The sequence below is a fragment of the Chanos chanos genome, chromosome 3, assembly GCF_902362185.1.
Source record: "Chanos chanos chromosome 3, fChaCha1.1, whole genome shotgun sequence".
NCBI classification, from domain to species: domain Eukaryota; kingdom Metazoa; phylum Chordata; class Actinopteri; order Gonorynchiformes; family Chanidae; genus Chanos; species Chanos chanos.
The window spans coordinates 21,728,577-21,748,987 of NC_044497.1; the positions used below are offsets into that span (position 1 = coordinate 21,728,577).

Sequence of the window (20,411 nt, forward strand, 5' to 3'; positions counted from 1 at the left end):
AGTAAGAGGTCTCTGCTTTCTCTCTTTGTTTGTACGTTTGTTTTGTTTTGCATTAGCCATTTTACCATTGTCAGCGCATTTGTTGCAGTTTTTCTCCTCTTTCTTTGGCTGTTTAGATTTGAATAGACTGAGCTGATGATCCCTCTGCTCTACCCAGGTCATTCATCCCAGATGAACACATGGTGTGGTGTCCAGAGCAGCTGTTACAGTACGTGCTTGCACACATTCACTACATGCCCGACCACTGGAGGGGCAACGCTAACAAGAACGAGACACGTGATGAGATGGCACAGCTGTTCCAGTACAAGGCGGTGAGAGCACTGCCCTGCTAAGATATGACATACAAGCATGGCAGGTGTATCATTAACGCACCCGCTCATGTACTCTGTCTATAATTATTTTACATAATTATTATCTGTCTGCACTGCTTACACAGACCAAACACCTTCATTCATTCCATGTGAAAGTCTCAGTGAATGCCATTCCATGTCATTTGAGCAACAGGCATCCACCATACCATCTCAGAATTGGCTAATAATTTTTGTCAGATGACTATCTCAGGGACTGCAAGAAACAGTTTGAGGCATTTATTTGAAAACAAGCATGACTTAGTGTCATTTTCAAGTGTCCTGTATTCTGTGTCAATGTTGTAAGCAGTTGTATAGGTTAATGTGATATTCTGATTGTCTGAGCTATAATCCATAAGTTACATCCAAGACAAGTCTTTTGTTTCTGTGACTGAAAATGGATCTGTCTGTGTAAACATAGTAAACAATGTCCTCTAGGCATTACAGGCTTGAATATAAGTACATTTTTTACATTCACTGTTTGATGTTACAGAATTAAACACGGAAATGACCACAAAAGTGGCAATAAATCTGCAGCTCATAAAATTCATTCTAGAAGGAACACATACTTGAAAGTTTGTACATAATGTCTTTGATATACATAAAATGTTCCCTGAAAATTTCAAGTAAATTGGACATCTGCTACCAGGTGAAATGACCCCTGTCACAAAGTGCATGAAAAGCATTTTTTGTAAAATTTAGGTAAGACACTGTACCAGCATTAATGCTTTAATCATTCCATGTGGTATTTATTCCTAAAGTGCCCATGAATGTGTAAAACAAATTACAGATTTGGAATCTACGGGAAATATTGAATCAGCATGCCAAATTTCAGAACTCTGGTCATATTAATGGCCAAGTTGCTAAGCTCCAAACATCAGAAAAATGCCTGTGACTGAAAAAATGCTTACTTTAAAGGTAGTTTTCACAAGTACTAAATAAATTCTAAACAGAAAAGTTTTGGGAGTTGGAAGCTAACATTTTGCAGTATGTCATGTCAGAGTTTATTCTTCAAGACACAAAATTATCAGCCAATTCTGAGATGGTGTGGTGGAAAGATTTTACCAATTTGGTTGAAATGACATGGAATGACCCTATAGTGTTTACGCCTCAGTGTAAGATGACTTTAAATTGTACACTGTATACAGTGTTTTCTAAAATCATTCTGTCATTCTCTGTCACACTGCTCACTGAACAATCATCATACTCAAATTCAATTTCAGCAACTGGTATTGGCGCTTTGCTAAAGCCATCATTAGTAATGTTGTCCCTTCAGTTGTTGCTGTAATATTGTTTTAGCGACAGTACTGTTGTAGCGGTGGTATTGTTTTTGTGATAGTATCGTTGTAACTCTAGTGTTGTTGTACTGGTGGTATTGTTGTAGCTGTAGTATTGTTTAATGAGTATTGTTTTGGCTGTGGCATTGTTGTTGCATTGGTATTGTTTTAGCAGTAGTATAGTTGTAGCTGTATCATTGTAGCGGTGGTATTCTTTTCGTGATAGTATTGTTGTAGCAGTTGTACTGTTGTAGCTGTAGTATTGTCATAGTGGTGGTATTGTTGTAGCTGTAGTATTGTTGTGATGTTGGTATTGTTTTAGTGTTAGTAGTGCTGTAGCTTTAGTAGCCTATTGTTGTAGCATTGGTATTGTTTTAGTGATAGTATTGTTGTAGTGATGGCGTTGTTGTAGTGATAGTATTGTTATAGCTGTAGTGTTGTAGTGATGGTGCTGTTTTAGTGATAGTATTAATATAGCTGTAGTCTTGTTGTAGCTGTAGTATTGTAGTGAAGGTGTTGTTTTAGTGATAGTATTGTTGTAGCTGTGGTATTGTTGTAGTGGTGGTAGTGTTGGCTGAAGGTTAGTAGCAGATGTGCTGAGGTTGAGTCAGATGTGTCAGTCTCTGCTGAGATGTGATGTTCTTTGTAATCCATTAGGTGTTTATTTTAGAGGAGCTTCTGAGTCCCATCATCACACCATTCATTCTCATCTTTCTCCTGCGGAGCAAGTCCCTGGAGATCATCGATTTTTTCCGTAACTTCACAGTGGAGGTGGTGGGTGTAGGAGATATATGTTCCTTTGCCCAGATGGACATCCGGCGTCATGGCAACCCACAGGTGAGTGGCAAAGTGCAGGACAACCTGCCCCAGATGTGATTTTATGAAGAATTCTGCTTTAAACTACAGCGTTACACTGTACAGCATATGAGAACTGAGGTTAATGTCATGTCACTTTCCTCATTCAGACCAAACCAGAATTAGTTTTTTTATTAGTCCCATAGGTTCATCCACGTGTGTTTGCACCATATAATTTCCCACCTTCCTAGGTCAGCTCTTCTTGACCTGAAAAGAGATGCCTTTCAGAGGTTGTAGAGACAAACACTTAAAAGATGAATTTCACATTATTCTGTCCATTATTTCCTTATATGTTACAAATTTAATGTTGTATTGACAGTTGCAGGTGTAATGGTTCACCCTATTGCCAGGCTGATTTCTACATTGGCTTTTGGGCCATGACTCAGTTTATGTCATTGTTTGCCTTGAAAGAAAATTGAACCAGCCCTGAACTGATTTTTTTTTCTTTTTAATTTAAACATATCTAAGTTTAACACAAAAAGAACAAATTTAATTCAAATATCAAATAGCAAAACTCTTCAACATTTGAGAATGAAAAAAAAGTAATCTTCAGTAACTTTCATTTCAAGGTTCTTCTTTTAGAAAATGAGTGAAAGAATACTGAACTCAATCAACAGTTATTTTAAAGCTCTTTTCCATGAGACAAGTCTAATAAAAATGAACATCAGTACATTTATTGCGGTCTCCTTCTTCAAAAGCATGATTGCAAAAAAATAAACTTAAGGACCAGTTATTTTAAAATTATCCTTCTAGAAAATCACTTGAAAGAGAAACACATGATGACCAAGCCTTTTCTCATCAGTGCATGACTACTTGAATATGAGCTCAAAGAAGCCTAGAGATTAGATCTACTTTAATTGTTTATGTGGATTCATACATTTCAATTGAACTTTTTTTAATTATTCATGGTCTGAGTAGTGGCACTATGTGTTTTGTTATTTAAGATGGTCAGCATATTCAAGCTGTTTTAATCATCTGCTCAGTCAAGACTTGCACACATGGCTTGATAAGCATGGTGCATATATTTTCTCACAGCAAGAAGTGAAAAGCAAAAGAAAAGGGATACTGATTAACATCATTCATAATTATCAAAAGCACAGCAGTGTGGAATGCTCTCCTTGGCAGTAAGAATATGTATTCCCAGTAATTTGGCATTACACTGGAGGAGAAAGAACAAAGAAAAACCCATGTAGAGGAGCTTAGATGTAAAAAACGAACAGTTCGCTACATGCTTACTGTGAACCAAAGCAGGGACCTGTCAGAAGGGATATCTCGGTGGGACCTCCAAATATGTCGTGCCAATGGTATGAGGAAAATCTAGTTAATGGTTCACTGTGAATATTAGACCTAATACTAATATCACTTAGCTGTGACCATAACCTTATTTCGGAGCCTGAACCCAGTGAAATTACAGATATTCTGAAAAAAACTCTATTTATAGCTCAGCGCTTTGAACACCGAACCTAGAAATTATTCAAAATAACTCTTCATTAGCCGTACATATAATAAATAACAGCATTGAAGTAGCAGGTACAAGAATACTCTTCGAATTCAATACTTCTAGCTAACTAAGTTCCTGGATCACCACATTCAGTAACTTGGAAATAACCAACGTACTCAAAGAGTAGGAATACGAATGTACAAGTTTATTACAATGATCAAGTTCAAGCGGATACAGAATTAATCTAATGTTGAATAAATTGGAAATCAGGTAGAATTTAAGCACATCCGCTGTACACACACATACAACAGCATCTAAGCTACTAACAAGAAGCCAAACAACTAACGGTAGACAATAACAATATCCTCGTTACCTAAAGAATGTATGAATGAACAACTATGCGAGTATGAGGCATTACTCACAAGGAGGCACGCTTAATCAAAATAACTGTCTGAGTGATGTTCTAGTGTAGTTACACACAAAAAGGTAGTGAGGGAAGGAGAGAAAAGGGATGAGGAAGGAGAAGAGCAGACCAGCCACGTTCAGGTATGAGAGACCGGAGTTGCCGAGGTTGGCGTTAGGAGACCGTGAGCAAGACTTTGTGTCGGTGCCGGGAAAGTCTTTTAGCGTCGCAGGTCCTCCGTAGCGGTGAGCCTGGGCCGATTCTTCATGGAGACGAGCAGGACAGAATGGACGGACTTACATTACGGCTGATACAACCGGAGCCCAAATGACACTAAGCCGAACTGTGTGTCGGAACCGAAAGCTGAACCGTAGCGTAGCTGAACTGTAGGATAGCACGGAGTCTGGCATTTTATCTGATTTGCAGATGGGGGGGGGGGGGGGGTGCTGCTAATGTTTTGGGGGTGTCTCTGCCTGAAGGGAGGAGACACTCTTTGGAACTTGGAAAGTCGGTTGAAATAATTTTACATAACTTTTTCCCATTAATGAATAGTAAAATTACATCCGCGTACTCGTATTTGCCGCATTTTATGCTTCCAAACAAAACCAAATATGGTTTCTTTATCATTAAAAACAGCAGTTACACCGATGGTCATACAATTAGCTGCTCGTGACTTGGCACGTGGTTGTTTTTAATTCTTACTGCACTTTTGTGACTATAGGAATGGTTATGGCTTGATACGCGTATTTAATTGATAATATCTTATGATTAGTTTAATTTTTCTTTTGTTCTACATAGTTTGTGCCTGAGTGGAGCAATGCAGATGGGGCCTGTGACGTGGTCTAAATTCCATTCTCACAGGGGAAACTAACCTCCCAAGGTGATCTAGTCTCCCTCGCAATTAAACGTTATCAGCATTTGACCAAATGGTCTGGGGGTTGCCGTGCTAAAACATCGAGCCTGGTGTCTTTTAGATGTTACAGTGAGGGGTTTCTGTTTTGGTGTGCATTGGTCCTGAACGTAGGAAGGCCTGGGCCATAAAAGGCGCTTTCACACTGGAGGAACTTTTCCGTAGTTCTTAGAACTGTTGGAGAAAGTACCCCCTTTTTCGCGTGTTCGCACCACAGGAACTTAAAACGATCATAGTTCTTAGAACGCCGTTTTGAGGGGCTTTTTTAGCTCCTACTACAGGGTAGGTACTTTCGCAGCGCAATAGGAACCTTGTGACATAGGTGTACAGCCATTGGTCCAGACGCATGTATACGATTATTGCAACCGCCATTTTTAAAGATCCGTGCAAAATATAAAGTCTTAGAACGTATTACATTTAGTTTTTCATATTCATGTCTAAAAATGTCTGGAATTGTAGGAGGGGAAACATGATTTTTATATTTTATTTTACTGGTATTTTATATCCCCCAACAATGACCATTTTTGCAACGTCCAATGTATATTTGTACGTTGAAGAGGTAGCGTACACTCAGCTTTGGTAGGTGCTTGTGTGTCCACTGGTGTGGCTGTGATCCGCATTTTAACCTAAAATAAGAATGTGTTTATGAAGCTTACAATTTGAGGGTTGTGGCGGGGAAAAAGGAAAGAAAAAATAAACAAAAAACAAAAACACGATGCTGCGAGCAAGCGTCAGGCACAAGCGCTATGCTAGCACCCGAAAAGCACTATGCCCATCGAGTTGTTCACTGCTATTGTGGTGGTAAATGCATAAATCCAGGAGGACATTTTTTTTTTTCATTGGACTGGGTCTATCGCCATACAGTTTTATTTTCGTTAATGTCAAGGCAGTTATATGTTATCTAATGTGCACTCAATATTTCTGTCATTCAAATTCAATAAAACTCATTAATTGGGTATACTGTAGTCTAGTTTGTCGATTTCTTTTGCCGCAGTAATGTTGTTTTTTTTTCCTTTTGGAGGTATTTAAAAGGTCATAAAAGTCATTAAATTTGTACTTCAAAATGTGCAGCTATCCTGGTTAGTCGTAAACAACAGCTCTTAGCTGCTATACCGTTGGCCACCTTACGTCACTTCAGTGTTCCTACTGGCGGTGCGAATGCAAACAGAAAAAAAGCCCTAGAATGTATGTAGTTCTAGGGGTAGTTCCTATCAAATGAGACCCTAGAACTGTTCGGTCTCAAAGCACCTAAAGAGAGAACTGGGATCAAAGGAAATGGGGATAGAGAGGCTGAGTGAATATGATAGAAAGAGATAAGTAAGGGTGAAAAAGGAGGAGTTTACACAACTGCAACTTTAATTACTAAGGAACACTTAAGGTTGATAAATGTCCTTTTCTTTTTGAAAGCTGCATAGTGTCCGCCCGACAGACCATAGACGTGGTTTTTGGTTTTGGTAGTAAACCACCTGTAAAGAGGGAAGTGCTTTTTGGTGGATGCATGTATAAGTGAGTGAACTGTTGTACAGCCTAGTAAATTCACAGTTTTCATAGTTGAGACACTCGTTTATTTGTTTGTTTTGGCTGATTTATAAACTTTGCTGCAATAACTCATAGAATTATAATTATATAGAATATTATATATTTTGTTGTGTTGCTTTGAGCTGTTGTGATGTAAATGGCTTAAATAGGTAAATAGTAAATAGTAATGTGGGTATATAGACAGCCTAGGTCTGGACATGTAAAATGAAAATGTAAAGTTTTAACAAGTTAATTTGTTTAAACCCTGCAGGGGAGGTGAAAGTTAACACTGTAATTGCAGTATGGCACTTTGACAAAGTTGTAATTGTAATTGCAGCACACAGGCATTGTAGACATTTTACTTTATGTGGTTCTGCTTTGTCTTTGTACCAGTGCAGAGTTGGATCAGCTCAGTGTCTTAATTATATTCATCTGAACAATGCCATCCTATTGCCTTCAGATTTTATTTACAGTTTTATTCAGATTTGCTGCCAAGTTGGTTAGAAAATTGACTTGACTGTTAAAGATGTTTAATCACTGCTGAGTAGCAGAATTCACACTAGTTATAGATTAAGTTGTTGGTAGGCAGACAACCTGATAACATCAAAAGTTGTTCCATGTGTAGAAATACACAAGTGGTCCAAAAGTTAAAAAAAAATGGTTTAAAGTGGTTTTAAAAAAATCATCTTAAAAATGTCTACCTTCAAACTAAAATACCAAAGTTTAGATTTATAAAAAAACTGGTGTTTGCTCACAAGCTACTTACTATTAATGAATGAGATTCGTCCAAGTCTTCTGAAAGGTCATTGGTAGTGCCGGTATGAAACCACATGTGGCTATTTACAAACACCTTTAATTCTAAGTGAGCTGGGAATGGTAAATAGTGCAGAAAAAAATTCTTTGTTCCAAACAGACACAGTTTTACCTGAGGACAGACCTAAGAAAGAGATTTATTTAGTACTTTAATCTGAAGAACAGGTGTAGGGAAATAGTGATTTATAAATCAGCCCTCATTCACTGTAAGTAAAGATTTTGGTAACACTTTATTTTAAGGTTCACATGTTAGCCATTAACACATGACTAATAAGTGCCTGTATTAGTGTCCATGCTGAAACCCATGATGATATGAATGACTCCTCAGTTTCAGTTTCAGTGAGTCAGACCCCCCTCTTATCCCCATATCAAGCAAAAAGAAAAAACACCAAAGGGCGATCAAGTCTAATCTTCCACATCATACAAGAGGTATACAGTACATTGTGACCAGACTTGGATACTGTTGATTGATGGCAGAGGGAGCAACTAGAGTCAAATGGGTCAGATTAAAAGATGTTCACCAATATGAGGGGGGTCATCCACATCATCATGGGTTTCAGCAATGAAATATCGCAATGAAGTTTGTCAATATGAATACTTATTTTACACTTATTCTGGCACTATAAGTAACATATTCAGACAGTATGTTGGGAGGCTATAAATGGTCTGTTTTAATGCTTGCTATGTATCAGTAAATTAAGATTGAAACCTATTGTTCTGTTATTAAGGATATACCAAAAATAAAGGGCTTATTCAACAACGATAAGAAATTGATGAATACGTCCCTAATAAATGATTAATGATACTTAACACTTAATGTATTGGACACTAATGCAGGCATTTATTAGTCATGTGTTAATGGCTAACATGTGAACCTTAAAATAAAGTGTTACCAAGATTTTCTGTGTTTGTGAGTAAGCTGCTGTCCCACAGTGAATAGAACCATGCCATTTACTGTGTCTTGAAGTGTAAGTGGTTTTATCAGATGCAACTATTTATATTGCCTCCTAAAAATAAATTCTGTGTATATGTAAAGTATGCTACCGAAATGTTTTAAAGATTGTGTGATTAGTCTGTGATCTTCTTCTTTTCTATGTGGTTAGTGGATGTCTGAGGGACAGACAGAGGCGTCCGTGTACCAGCAGGCTGAGAATGGCAAGACAGAGTTGTCTCTCATGCACTTCACCATAAAGAATCCACACTGGCAGCCACCTCAGGACAGCTCTGTCTTCATCAGCCACCTGAGGGAGAAAGTCCAGCAGGATGCCCAGGCAGGACCCTCTGCCCAGCTACTGCTGTCTGAGGCTCCTCTCTGCTCCTCTATTCTGTCCAGTGAGAGCAACACAGGCGTAAGTACCTCACCACAGACCATCACTGAAGACACCAGAGGGGACCTTACCTGTTAGTTATGACAGTGCATTCAGAATTAATTTGCTTAACATATTTTAGGAATGATTCTTATTTATATGTTATCAAGGGGATGCAAAATGCACATTTGAGAGAAATCTTTAAAATCAGAATAGAATCCATGTACAGGATGACTTCCTCGTAATATCTAGAGAGCAGGTAACATTTTAGTAACACTGCAGCATCTGTCCAAGATAACAGATTTCAGGAGAGCCTCTTTAGGCTTAAGCCATGTGTGGCAGTGTTTGTGCTGTTTTCACTTGACTGGATGGATGAAAAATATTATTCCTCACTTTACCAGTCACAGATTAGCTCTCACCTCCACTTTATTATGAAATACTGCTGTAAGCCATGGCAATAAGGTTTGACAGCAAAGCACTTCCAGAAATTTAAAACAGTACCATTCAGTTTTACTGGTATAAAAACAAACCAAAACCAGTAAATTGACCATGACTACAGAGTAATGACAGAAACAGTTATTCAAAAGTTATCTTAACTTTAAAAAGCAAATTAGCATGCTTTTTTAGAATTACCTATAAAGCCCATATAATAAGTTTGGAGGAAGCTGTACAGTGTGTTGATGAAACAGAACTGTATTGTCTAGAGCAGGGGTGGGCAAATCTGGTCCTGGAGGGCCATGGTCCTGCTGTTTTTCTTGTCAACCAACTAAATACAGTCTCTGATTGGCTGAAGAGCATGCACACCTGTTTTCAAAGTGAAAATCAACAGGTAGCTAAGAGGTGAAAACAAAAACCGGCAGGACACCGGCCCTCCAGGACCGGATTTGCCCACCCCTGGTCTAGAGCGATACACCAGCTCACAATGCCTGGCTCACAATGCCGGGCAAATGACTGCCAGGCTGGGCTTGTGCTGGCCATATGTATACCATGTTACAAGCCTGCTGTCCAAAGTATGGAAAAGATAACTTTTTAAAATAGAAGTGATAGAAAATCCAGTATGGTAGGAATAAGTGGGATTATGGGAATCGTTTCATCTATATCCAGATAATATGTGAAAACATAATTTACCATAAGGCCCAAAGGTTCATGGGTTATCTTTGGAAAAGTGTAAGACTTGGGCTTTTTGCACTAGATTACCACCATCAGCCCAACTGGGGACATTGATGAGACTTACCATACTACTTACCATTTTTGTGAATACAACTCACAGCTTTGGTTCCATCGCTTCATTGCATAGATATACACAACATACGCTACACACTAAACTTCAATGAAAAATCATAGAAATTTCCCATAGTACTAAAAACTTTCATAACATGGACAGGTTAGATTGGTTCACAAGTCTTCACACTGTAACAATCCCCCTGACTTTCTTATCAGTTAGAAGTTACACTAAATGTTTGATGAAAAATACTCTGTTTCTGCTTAGAAGTTGTATGGATAATTACAAACACCACCCAGTCAATTTATATTCACCCCAACAATCCGTATTTTGCAAAATGGTAAACAAGCTAACAAACAAACAAACAAAAAAAGAAAAACAAGCACAAAACCAAATCACCCCACGCAAACAATACCAAACCAGCACAATCAAATACCACCAAACAAGCAAACGACCAACAAACAAGCAATATATACATTCCCCTCCACAGTTCCTCTGAAGTCCACAACCAGTCCAGATTGAAAGAAAACCAAAACAAAATGGTTATCCCAGAGGTCCTCAGCAATGCACTGTGAAAAGAAAGTAAAAATAAACCAGAGGGATCTCACCAGCAAGTGCATGCCTGAATCCACTGTTTCTCCAGAACCTCTGAGGAAAACTCCCCTTTTTGAACTTGGCTTTTGGGTCCTATGCTTCAGATTGGCTTAATTATAAGAAGTTTGTGGCTTTGAGATTTCACACTGCCATTTTTCCTTTGGCCGCCTTCTCCTTCCTCTTCAGGCCAACCAGGATATACTTCTCCTGCCCTTCCTGCCCCAGAAGCTCCGCCCCTTGCATTGCCAGCAAGGTTGTCAAAGGAACAGTTCCGTTACAATAAAAATAAAAGACAATGCATTTTGGTCCCCTGTATAAAACGTGGCTTTTATATCAAGAACATACTCAGTTTCAATATCTTAGCCCCCAGAAAAGGTTTAACCTTGGAAGGTTTTTAACTTTAAACCATTTCTTCACAATGAGGTGATAAATATTTATCTAATTTAAAATCACATTTCATGTGGCAGTGTCACAACTCGATCTTTACCTACAGAAACATACAACTGTTGCGTCTCTTGAGCTCTTGAGTCTCAGCATGTTCTCTGAACATGCGCACAAAAATAAATTAAATTATATTAAACTAAAGCTGAAAATTCCGTACAGGGCAGGGAAATATCCGCTCCCTTGATATTAAATATTTAATTTCAAGACTGTGATGACTGTTATTTTGTTCAAGTAAAGAGAGACACAGACCATGTTGGTGGAGGAGCACTCTATAGTTTCACAGTGTGTTTGCTTACACTCAAATCAAATGGCTCCTTTTACAAAAGTTGAGAGTAATACATTTGTCATAGGTGCTCACACGAAGTAATACAGCAGACTTTGTGATTGTGTTGCCCAAACATTTAACCACATAATATGTGTAAACTGCCTCAAATTATGGCATGAACAGGAATAACACAATACAGATACATTTCTGGTATGTTTCGCAACAGGTCAGAGCCTCTCAGCACAACCCCACACTTGAAGTAGCTGAAATTGTACTTTAGCTGCAGTGAGGGGTTACATTTTCTGTTTTTCTCCCCACTCACATTAAACCTAGTGCGTGTGTGTGTGCGTGTGTATGTGTTTCAGCCTGATAATCTCTTAGCTAGTGTGCTTGCTCACCCGGTGTTGACGGCGTCTGGACTACCGGGATGGAACCGTCGGTTCATTCCACCAAGCACAACTGCCACAGCAGCTGCCAGCATATTGGCCAGTCTTTCAGCATCCCAACTCCCTCACACCCCTTACTCCAGCTCTCATGTGGTCCTACCCTCCAGCCACCCCCAGCAAACCTCCACCTACCTCAGTGAGCTCACTGCTGTGAACAGGTAAGCAATCAACACTGTTTACTGCTCCCTCGTTACCACGCCAGGCGACCAGTTTTTGATTGCCCCTTGTCTCAAAGAAACAGACTTTTTATCACCACTGGATATAATTTTTTTTAACATCCATTGAGTAAAATGTGTGTATTTCCTGACAAGGTGCAAATCATTCACTCTTATTTTTGTAGAAAAAAAAACAGCCCTAGAACAACATCAGAAAGCGGGTTTTATTCCAGAAAGCGGGTTTAGATAAAACTCTGAGTTAGTTAACTCAGAGTAAGTAGTAAACCTTTCTAGTAGAAAAGCCTTATGGCTTCATTCTCCTAGCAAAACAAAGTCATCTTCTCTTAGGAGGTTCTGCTTACTCTTAGTTAACTAACTCTCAGTTTTCACTAAACCCGCTTTTTGGAATATCCCTTTGGAGTTGGTCCCTGGGCGCCGGTGGCAACTGCTGCTGCTAGCTCAAAGTATGTGTGTGTGCCCACTTGTGTTAGGATTGGTTAAACACAGATGCTGCATTTCACTGCTCACAGCTCAGTGTGTGTGTGACAAATAAAGTACTTCTTCTTCTTCTTATGTATGACAGTGTTTGTTTAAAAAACATGTTGTTTCAGAGAGCTGGGCTATTGTAGCTGTGCATTACAAAGTAGCTCTTCTGCTACATCAGGAGTCTCAGCATTACTTCTGGCTGGTCACATATAATAAAAACACACACATCAGGTCGTGTCCTGGGTCTCATATAATAAAAACACACACATCTGGTTGTGTTCTGGGTCACATACAATAAAAACACATTGAGTTGTGTTCTGGGTCACACAATAAAAACACACACATCAGGCTGTGTTCTGGGTCACATATAATAAAAACACGTCGGGTTGTGTTCTGGGTTACATGTAATAATAACACATCTGGTCCTGCTCTGGGTGGGTCACATAAAATAAAAACACAAATCGGATTGTGTTCTGGGTCACATATAATAAAAACACAGGTTGGGTCCGGTTCTGGATGGCTCAGTCTGGGCACTCTCACCTCTCACTGACTGCCAGTGACAGTGGGAAGACTGCATGGCAGATGTAGGGAAATAGCCTGGGAAAAGAGGCGATGGCTGACTTTCCATATACACATGCACTGGACCTCACCCTGACAGAGTGGCACAGGGGTGTTGCCTGGGAAGAGACTCAGTATAGCACAGGGAATAGGGCATTCCAAATTTGTGACCAAAAGGCGTAAAATGAGGTGCTACTCTTTATTATATAATAACCACTGCCTGACAAAGTCATTTATTATATTATGAAATGCTACATATGTGTAATTGTACATGTCAGAGAGGAATTTGCAGAGCATGAGATCATGAACTGAGCTCAGGTTAGGATGAATTGAATTAAGTTTAATAAATACTCATTTAAGGCAGACTCACCTAAATTCACTCAAATTAATCTCATTTGTCATTCCTTGGAACATAAATTTTTGAATGATTGATAATGATGATCGTATTGTCTTCCAGTGACCCCAGGATGTTTTGCCAGACCAACCCTGCCGTAGTGTCGGAGTTTGCCTCAGCAGAGATGAGTCTGCATGCCATTTACATGCATGAGGTAAGGCCCTGCCATCTCTCCATTGGTCAGCCCCCAAATGCCTATTTTCACTCAAAATGTTTGAAGTGATGTCTTGCTGTATATTTGTGTTTCAATGCTGAATGTACTTACCAAGTGTGTTTCAATGCGAAATATGTTCACCAGGTGCATCAGCAAAGCTCTCAGACCCAGCCTACAGCAGGACACTTTCAGCATGCTGTACCCATGAGAGATCTCAGGTCCCACATAGGTGAGTTAATATTGACAGCTGTACCCATGAGAGACCTCAGGTCCAACACAGGTGAGTTAACATGGCCTGTGGGAGATCTCTGACTCTGTATGTTCCATAAGGATGTCTCATATATTGGATGCACAGCCATCTAATACTGAAATACTGCCATTACATTTGAACACTCTTAATGCAGTGGTATTAACATGGCCATTTAACAATGAAGGTTATCTGAAGTTTTCCAGTTTCATTAGTTTTGCATTAGTGCAGTTTCTATTTACCTTTTCAGTAAGATACTCGATATGTAGGAACTGGTCACAAGTATGAAAATGTGTAATCTGAATTTGAATGTAGTATTTAGCACCTTACATACAATAGCAGTTGAACTGATATTTTATGTCTTGCTGGTCTGATCTTTCTTGGGGCTAGAGTTGCATTCAGTGGTTACGTTTTTTGATTGAATGGCTACAGCCACGATCTTTCATCTCTTTCCACAATCCCCTCAAACAGTGTCAGGCTGTAAGACGCAGTTTACGCGTGTGCCAGCTCTCTCTGTGCCTGCACCACTGCAGCTCGGAGGCTGGGCAGAAGAGGAAGAGGATGATGATGAGGAGGAGATGAACAGTATTCCAGCACGAAACCAGGACACCAGTGGTAGCTAAAGCACCTTAAAGCTTGGGGTATATGTTTCTCCATCCTTGTCTTCCTCTGGCTTCTGGCCTGGTTACAACACTATCCTACAGTGCTCCTTTCAACAACAACTTAAATTAAAGACTATGGAAGAAAGAACAGATTTCTTGACTATACCTTAAGTGTTACTACCTGCTATAGCATTGATGGGATGTTGTATTTAGATTTAAAGAGAAATAAAAGCCTTACCTCTAATGGAAATGAATAAATTCAGATCAAGATGCTTTTGCTTACCTCCCTACTTCGCCTCCCTACTTTCAGTCAGGGAATCCCTGCCAGAGCTGGATCTGTCAGGACTGTAACACTGATGTGCCTCCCTTTCATTCACTGACTCTCTGAATGACTTTCCCCCTCAATATAGTTTGTGTGATGTATCAGAGACGTTATGCCAAGTCTGCCTTCATGAGGGAATGAGACAATTCTCCCATCTGAACTCACTGAAGAATTAACATTTTGTTATTGGTCCACATTATTAAAATGCTGCCCCAAATTAACTTAGTCAATGTTCATTTTTCTACTGATATTACACTTTTTAGTAACTTAAAATTATAAATTTGCATAACTAATGTGTAAACTGTGGCATAAAAAGATTATATTCACATAGCCTCATTGCTGCATTGCTGCAGCTCTCATTCTTCATTCTAACCCATAGTGGGCACATGTATCATTGAGTGGATCTGAGTCCTTGCATCACTTTGAATTTTGTTAGCATTTGGTGGACATCACTAACAGTGCAGCGACAGACTTGTCGCTTATAAAAGTCACTGCATCACCTTTTAAATCAGGAACTGTTGCATTATGGATTATTAAGCATTTCCACCATGCCTTCTGGTCCTTTAATCCTAATATGTGTAGATTAATAGAGAATAGCAGTGTGTGTGTGAATGTTTGTCCTGAAAATAGGGATTTGTGAGTTGTTTAAAAATACCTTCATGGTGGCAGTTGGATGGATATTGATTTACTCCCAGAACTGAGAACTCAACCACTGAAACCCTATGCAGAGGAAGAATTCCATTGTTTCATCTTTATGCTCAATACAAATATCTCAGTGTCCTACATTATTCTGTTGCAATGCCAATAATTAACATGATCGTACATTGGAAAGTGTGAAGAGCTGGACTTGACACCTCTAAGCAGATGAACATGGCACCATCTGGTTGGTTTATAGTTACTGATTGTAATGAATCTGATACTCTTGGTTACAAATATTACAAATATATAATGAGAGATGCACACATATCATATGAATAGTATCTCACCGTCATTTTTTAAAGATCTTATAAATCATATTTTAGTAGATCTTAGCTGGCAACTGTATTTATTCCTCTGAGAGAATATTTTACTCTGAATTCTGGGAAGATTTGAGAGACTGTTTTACCGGACACCCCCCTGCTTTACTGTTTTACCGGACACCCTCCTGCTTTCTGAACTCTGGGAAGATAGACTCTTCAGGTATGCTCAAAGCTAGTGTGCATGTTATTTTCTAAAAGTTGGTGTAAGGTTTTTGCTGTCATCTGGGATCTTAGCAGGATGCTATCCCTATATCCCTAACAGGATGCTATGTACCCTATTCAAAACTGATTGTGTCATACCTCAGAAATGTCCCTGACATTGTGGAATCAAGAATTTTTTGGTTGTATGGTAGTGAGTAGATGGCTTTAATAATGGTAGATGAGATGTTTATACATATCTAGACCTCTAGTCTCATGAACATAGCAAATTCTCCAGTGTTACACTGACTCTGACAATGTTTGTATGTTTCCACACTGGAGCAGTGTTGACAGTGTTAGTAGGTTCCCATACTGGAGCAGTATTGAATGAACTCTGACAATACTGGACCAGCATGGGGCAGTGTGCATGAATACTCAGAGTTTACACTAGTGAATTTGCTGTGTATAGAGTTGATATTAATTACAGACACATATATTAGTCACATTGAAATATCAGTCACCATTTCCACACATACAGAAAATATTTCTCCAAAAATGACCTGAATCAGCAAATTTTAAAATACATTTTGAGCTATGCAAACTTGTCAACAGCTTTACAAATAGCAAAATAGGGCTACAGATAGATTTCTGTGGGATATGAAGTGTTGTGTTTCACTTCTGTAATGTGCATGAAAATCCCTTTTCAGGCTTGCAACTTTCATTTTGTTGTTACAGTTGAAATAGGAGCCTAAACTTGGATTACATCAGTGTCTCTCAACCACTGAACATCAGAATCTATAAATGGAAAAGGAATAAACCTCACTAAAAATGAAGAAAAAATATTTTAAGACAAACATGGACAATGCAAATGAGCATCCCTATCAACCTGATGTTAATGTTTGGGATTTTCTTGATTGAAATACTGGTGTGTAATGATGTTGCGGTGCAGGGGAGGCTGTTCAATAGTGAAGTATTGTCTATTTTGTTAATTTTGTTGCATTAAATGCTGGGAGGCACTTAAAAATCATACAGCTAATGCTGAGATATCAGGCTACATTTAGTTAGTAAGTCCACCTTCTTTCAAATCTTTGAAATCTAAGCTGATCTGCTTACATATAGAAAGTGCTTGAAATTACATGTTCCATCTTTTAACAGTTTCTTCCATCCTTCATAAACCTGTCTAAAAAAATTAAAATGCTTTCTAGTAAAACAAATAAAAATAAATACTGCCAAAAGAGCGTTTTAAATTTTTTTGAATGTCTGGAGCACTGTGTGACATAAATTATGTGGTGTGAAGTGTTTGTGTGTGATGATGTCATATTTTAATTTAATCAGTAGTATAAAAGGTTATGTTCATACATTAAGTTGATTTCAAATAAATGGAAAAAAATATATATTTTAGTGGTGTTTTTTTACTGCATGCGGTTGAGTGGTTGTTTGCAAGGTGCAATTCACTCTCTCTGCCAAACTCAGAAATTTCCAGGATGAACTCCCCACTTTTCATTTAACATCACTCTTTAAGTAAGAACCACTCTCTGAATGTAAAACTTGAAATGACTGATTTATATTTCTGTTGTTCTTACAGACACATTTGAAAAGCATCACAAGATACATGATAATTGCACTTCTGAAATTTGGTATCCGTCTAGTCATGGCAAAGAAACTCACATGAATAGGTCTAGGCGTGGCGAAGAAACAGACATCGTTTTAATGAGTTTGTGGACGCTATAATTTTCCAGCTACCAGGAACTCAGGTAACAAAGATATTAGAAAGTCAAGTTACATAATAATGTTACTTATCAACCTATTTTATTCTTAAACAAAAAAAATAAATATTGCCTGTAACCACCACTTATCTGTTACTGTCACCACTTTGTCAGTCATATGTGCCAAATCATGACTTAATCATAACAGGACCACACTGAATTTGTTCATAGGTTGATGCTTCTCACTGATGTTATTAACGCTGTGTGGCATGTTTTGCATAGAGAAGCCTGGCTTTGATTTGATCTTTGTGTTGATAATAATTCTTTCTTATTTACTGTTGTTTCTTAAAATATGTGGAGAAATAAATTAAAACTTTATATCCAAACAGCAAATATGATTATATTGTAATAAGTTTATATTAAATTAAAGTTAGGGTTACTGAATGTAAGACCCCAAAGACAGCATTAATTAAACTCATTGCTGATCTCAGTCTTAGTGCTTTATACCTGACAACCTGGCTTGTCACTCATGAAATACACTTTGGCTAACCTGGTATTTCTTTTCCTTAGTACTGCTCCTGTTTACTGCCACTTCCACTGCTTCAGCATTGACTGACAAGCGCGGCGCGTTGCTCTCGCCTTAAAATGAGCCAGTCATCAGCTGTCAGATAACAGATAACTGGAGGCTTAAACACTCACTCACTCACTCACTCACTCACTATCTAAGCCGCTTATCCTAACTAGGGTCGCGGGGGTTGCTGGAGCCTATCCCAGCGGTCACAGGGCGAAAGGCGGGGAAACACCCTGGACAGGTCGCCAGTCCATCGCAGGGCAGACACACAGACAATCACACTCACACACACAATCATACCTAGGGACAATTTTAGTGTCTCCAATTCACCTAACCTGCATGTCTTTGGACTGTGGGAGGAAACCGGAGCTCCCGGAGGAAACCCACGCAGACACGGGGAGAACATGCAAACTCCACACAGAAAGGACTCTGGCCGCCCGGCCGGGAATCGAACCCGAGACCTTCTTGCTGTGAGGCGACAGCGCTATCCACTGCGCCACCGTGCCGCCCGAGGCTTAAACAGTACTTTTAAATAGGGTTGCAACATTTAGGAAGACATGAGTTACAAGAGAATAAGTGAGTACCCTGGCACACAGACCATAATCAAACACTTAAACAAACCTTGGCATAGCTAGAACGGAGTTGGCACTCTTCTAATTTAGAGGTATTTCATACTGTCTGGACAAAGATTTTTGAGATTATAGGAAAGCTCTCATTATGACTAGTAGCACAACTCTCCAATTAAATATAAAATAACAAGAATAACCCCAGCTCCCCATCTGATACTTTCTTCAGGCCCCTTTTCTTGGGTTTTCAATGGAAATTTCCAATGGAAAAATAATAAAGTTCAAAGATAAAAGTGAGAGTTCTTTCTCTTTCATTTGGACACGGAGAATTCAGCACTTTTATCACATCACCAAATTCATCAGTTTGCTATTTAAAGAACCTTTGCTCTCAGTTTGTAAAGTGCTATTAATTATAATAAATTTGTCTCCAGGCCTCAAACCAAATCCCAGATGTCTAAAGGGGTTTGACTGAATTTACTAAGAACCCAGATCTTGATCCATGTGAGTTGTCCAGATACAGGCCTGTTTCAATTACAAAATTACTGCTGCTAACTTATGAAGGTCTGAATGATCTTGTTCTCCAGCATTTGAGTAATCTTCTCGTTCCTTATGATCCTCTTCACCTACTTTGCTCACAGTTAGTCCTGCTGCACCAGCGTGGAGTGAGGAACAGGGGTAAACTCTCAGATGTTTGGAAAAAAGAGCTTCAAAGGAATCCTGCAGTGGTGAAGCAGCCTTAAAGAAACATTTCAGTCTTTGTGACTTCAGCTGGGAAATGGTGGGGGAGAGGGGAGATTTATTCATCGGAACCCTTCGCGTTCTTGCCCAGTAGTATACAACCCGGAACCTGTTCGTTTAGTATTAACCAGGCCAGGCAGCGGAGGGGGAGAGAGGATAGGTCCATTGTTGGGTTTCTGCTGTGCTCCAGGTGCTGCACAGTCTGGCCCCAAGGGCAGGCTAAGAACACCGGCAGCCTCACCAGGCCATTGAACGCTAATGGTGTTTCCCCTCAGGGCAGATAAAGGCACTCTCCGAACATCATTGCCAATCACCACCCACTCCCCCTGAGAGGTGCTTGGATGCGTCTCTTGGAGACTTCTGTCCCTGTCCCAGTGGCCCCTCTAGCCAGCATGGATATGACCACAGCTCAACCTGTTGGTTCGGCTCTCATGAGATGTGGCAATTAAAAAGGACCACAAAGCCAGTCTCCGTCTTGCTACCAGCATTAAATGTAAACCTGTCTCCACTTACTATCAGGCCATGGTACTTGTAAAGCAGTGGGGCTGATTGTAATATGGTGATTTGACTTGATTTGAAACATTATGGTAGGGACATTGCTGGCTACTTTTTAACCATACGGCAAGGGACACAACTGGAATTGAATGTAAATAAAAGCACATGGTGAAATGTTTACTTACATAACCTCTCTCCCTGTGAGTGATGAATGGACCCTCCATGTTAAAATTATTGACTGAAGAACAATGTGATTGGCTCACATTAACAAGGCAGTGTTTTACACAGCCTTGTGTAAAACAGTGTTAAAATCTTCTCTCTTTGTGGATGATCCCTTCTCCATGTTGTGTAATTCACCAAATTATTTTTTTTGTCTCTGTCTCTTCAGTGTAATTGCTGGGAATTCCGCCCCTAGAAG

General features: G+C 39.3%; 1 protein-coding gene across 2 annotated transcripts in view; it reads left to right on the plus strand.

Moving 5' to 3' along the window:
* The window catches only part of atg9b (autophagy related 9B), a 30,919-nt gene extending 15,960 nt beyond the window's left edge, over positions 1–14,959 (plus strand). For both annotated transcript variants that reach the window (XM_030768428.1, XM_030768429.1), the window contains exons 8-14: positions 158–311; positions 2,282–2,461; positions 8,668–8,913; positions 11,762–12,000; positions 13,499–13,589; positions 13,734–13,818; positions 14,308–14,959. In XM_030768428.1, coding sequence (XP_030624288.1) covers positions 158–311; positions 2,282–2,461; positions 8,668–8,913; positions 11,762–12,000; positions 13,499–13,589; positions 13,734–13,818; positions 14,308–14,459 — 1,147 coding nt within the window. In that variant the 3' untranslated portion in view covers positions 14,460–14,959. The remainder of the gene's footprint in view (positions 1–157; positions 312–2,281; positions 2,462–8,667; positions 8,914–11,761; positions 12,001–13,498; positions 13,590–13,733; positions 13,819–14,307) is intronic.
* The last annotated feature ends 5,452 nt before the right edge of the window (positions 14,960–20,411 follow it).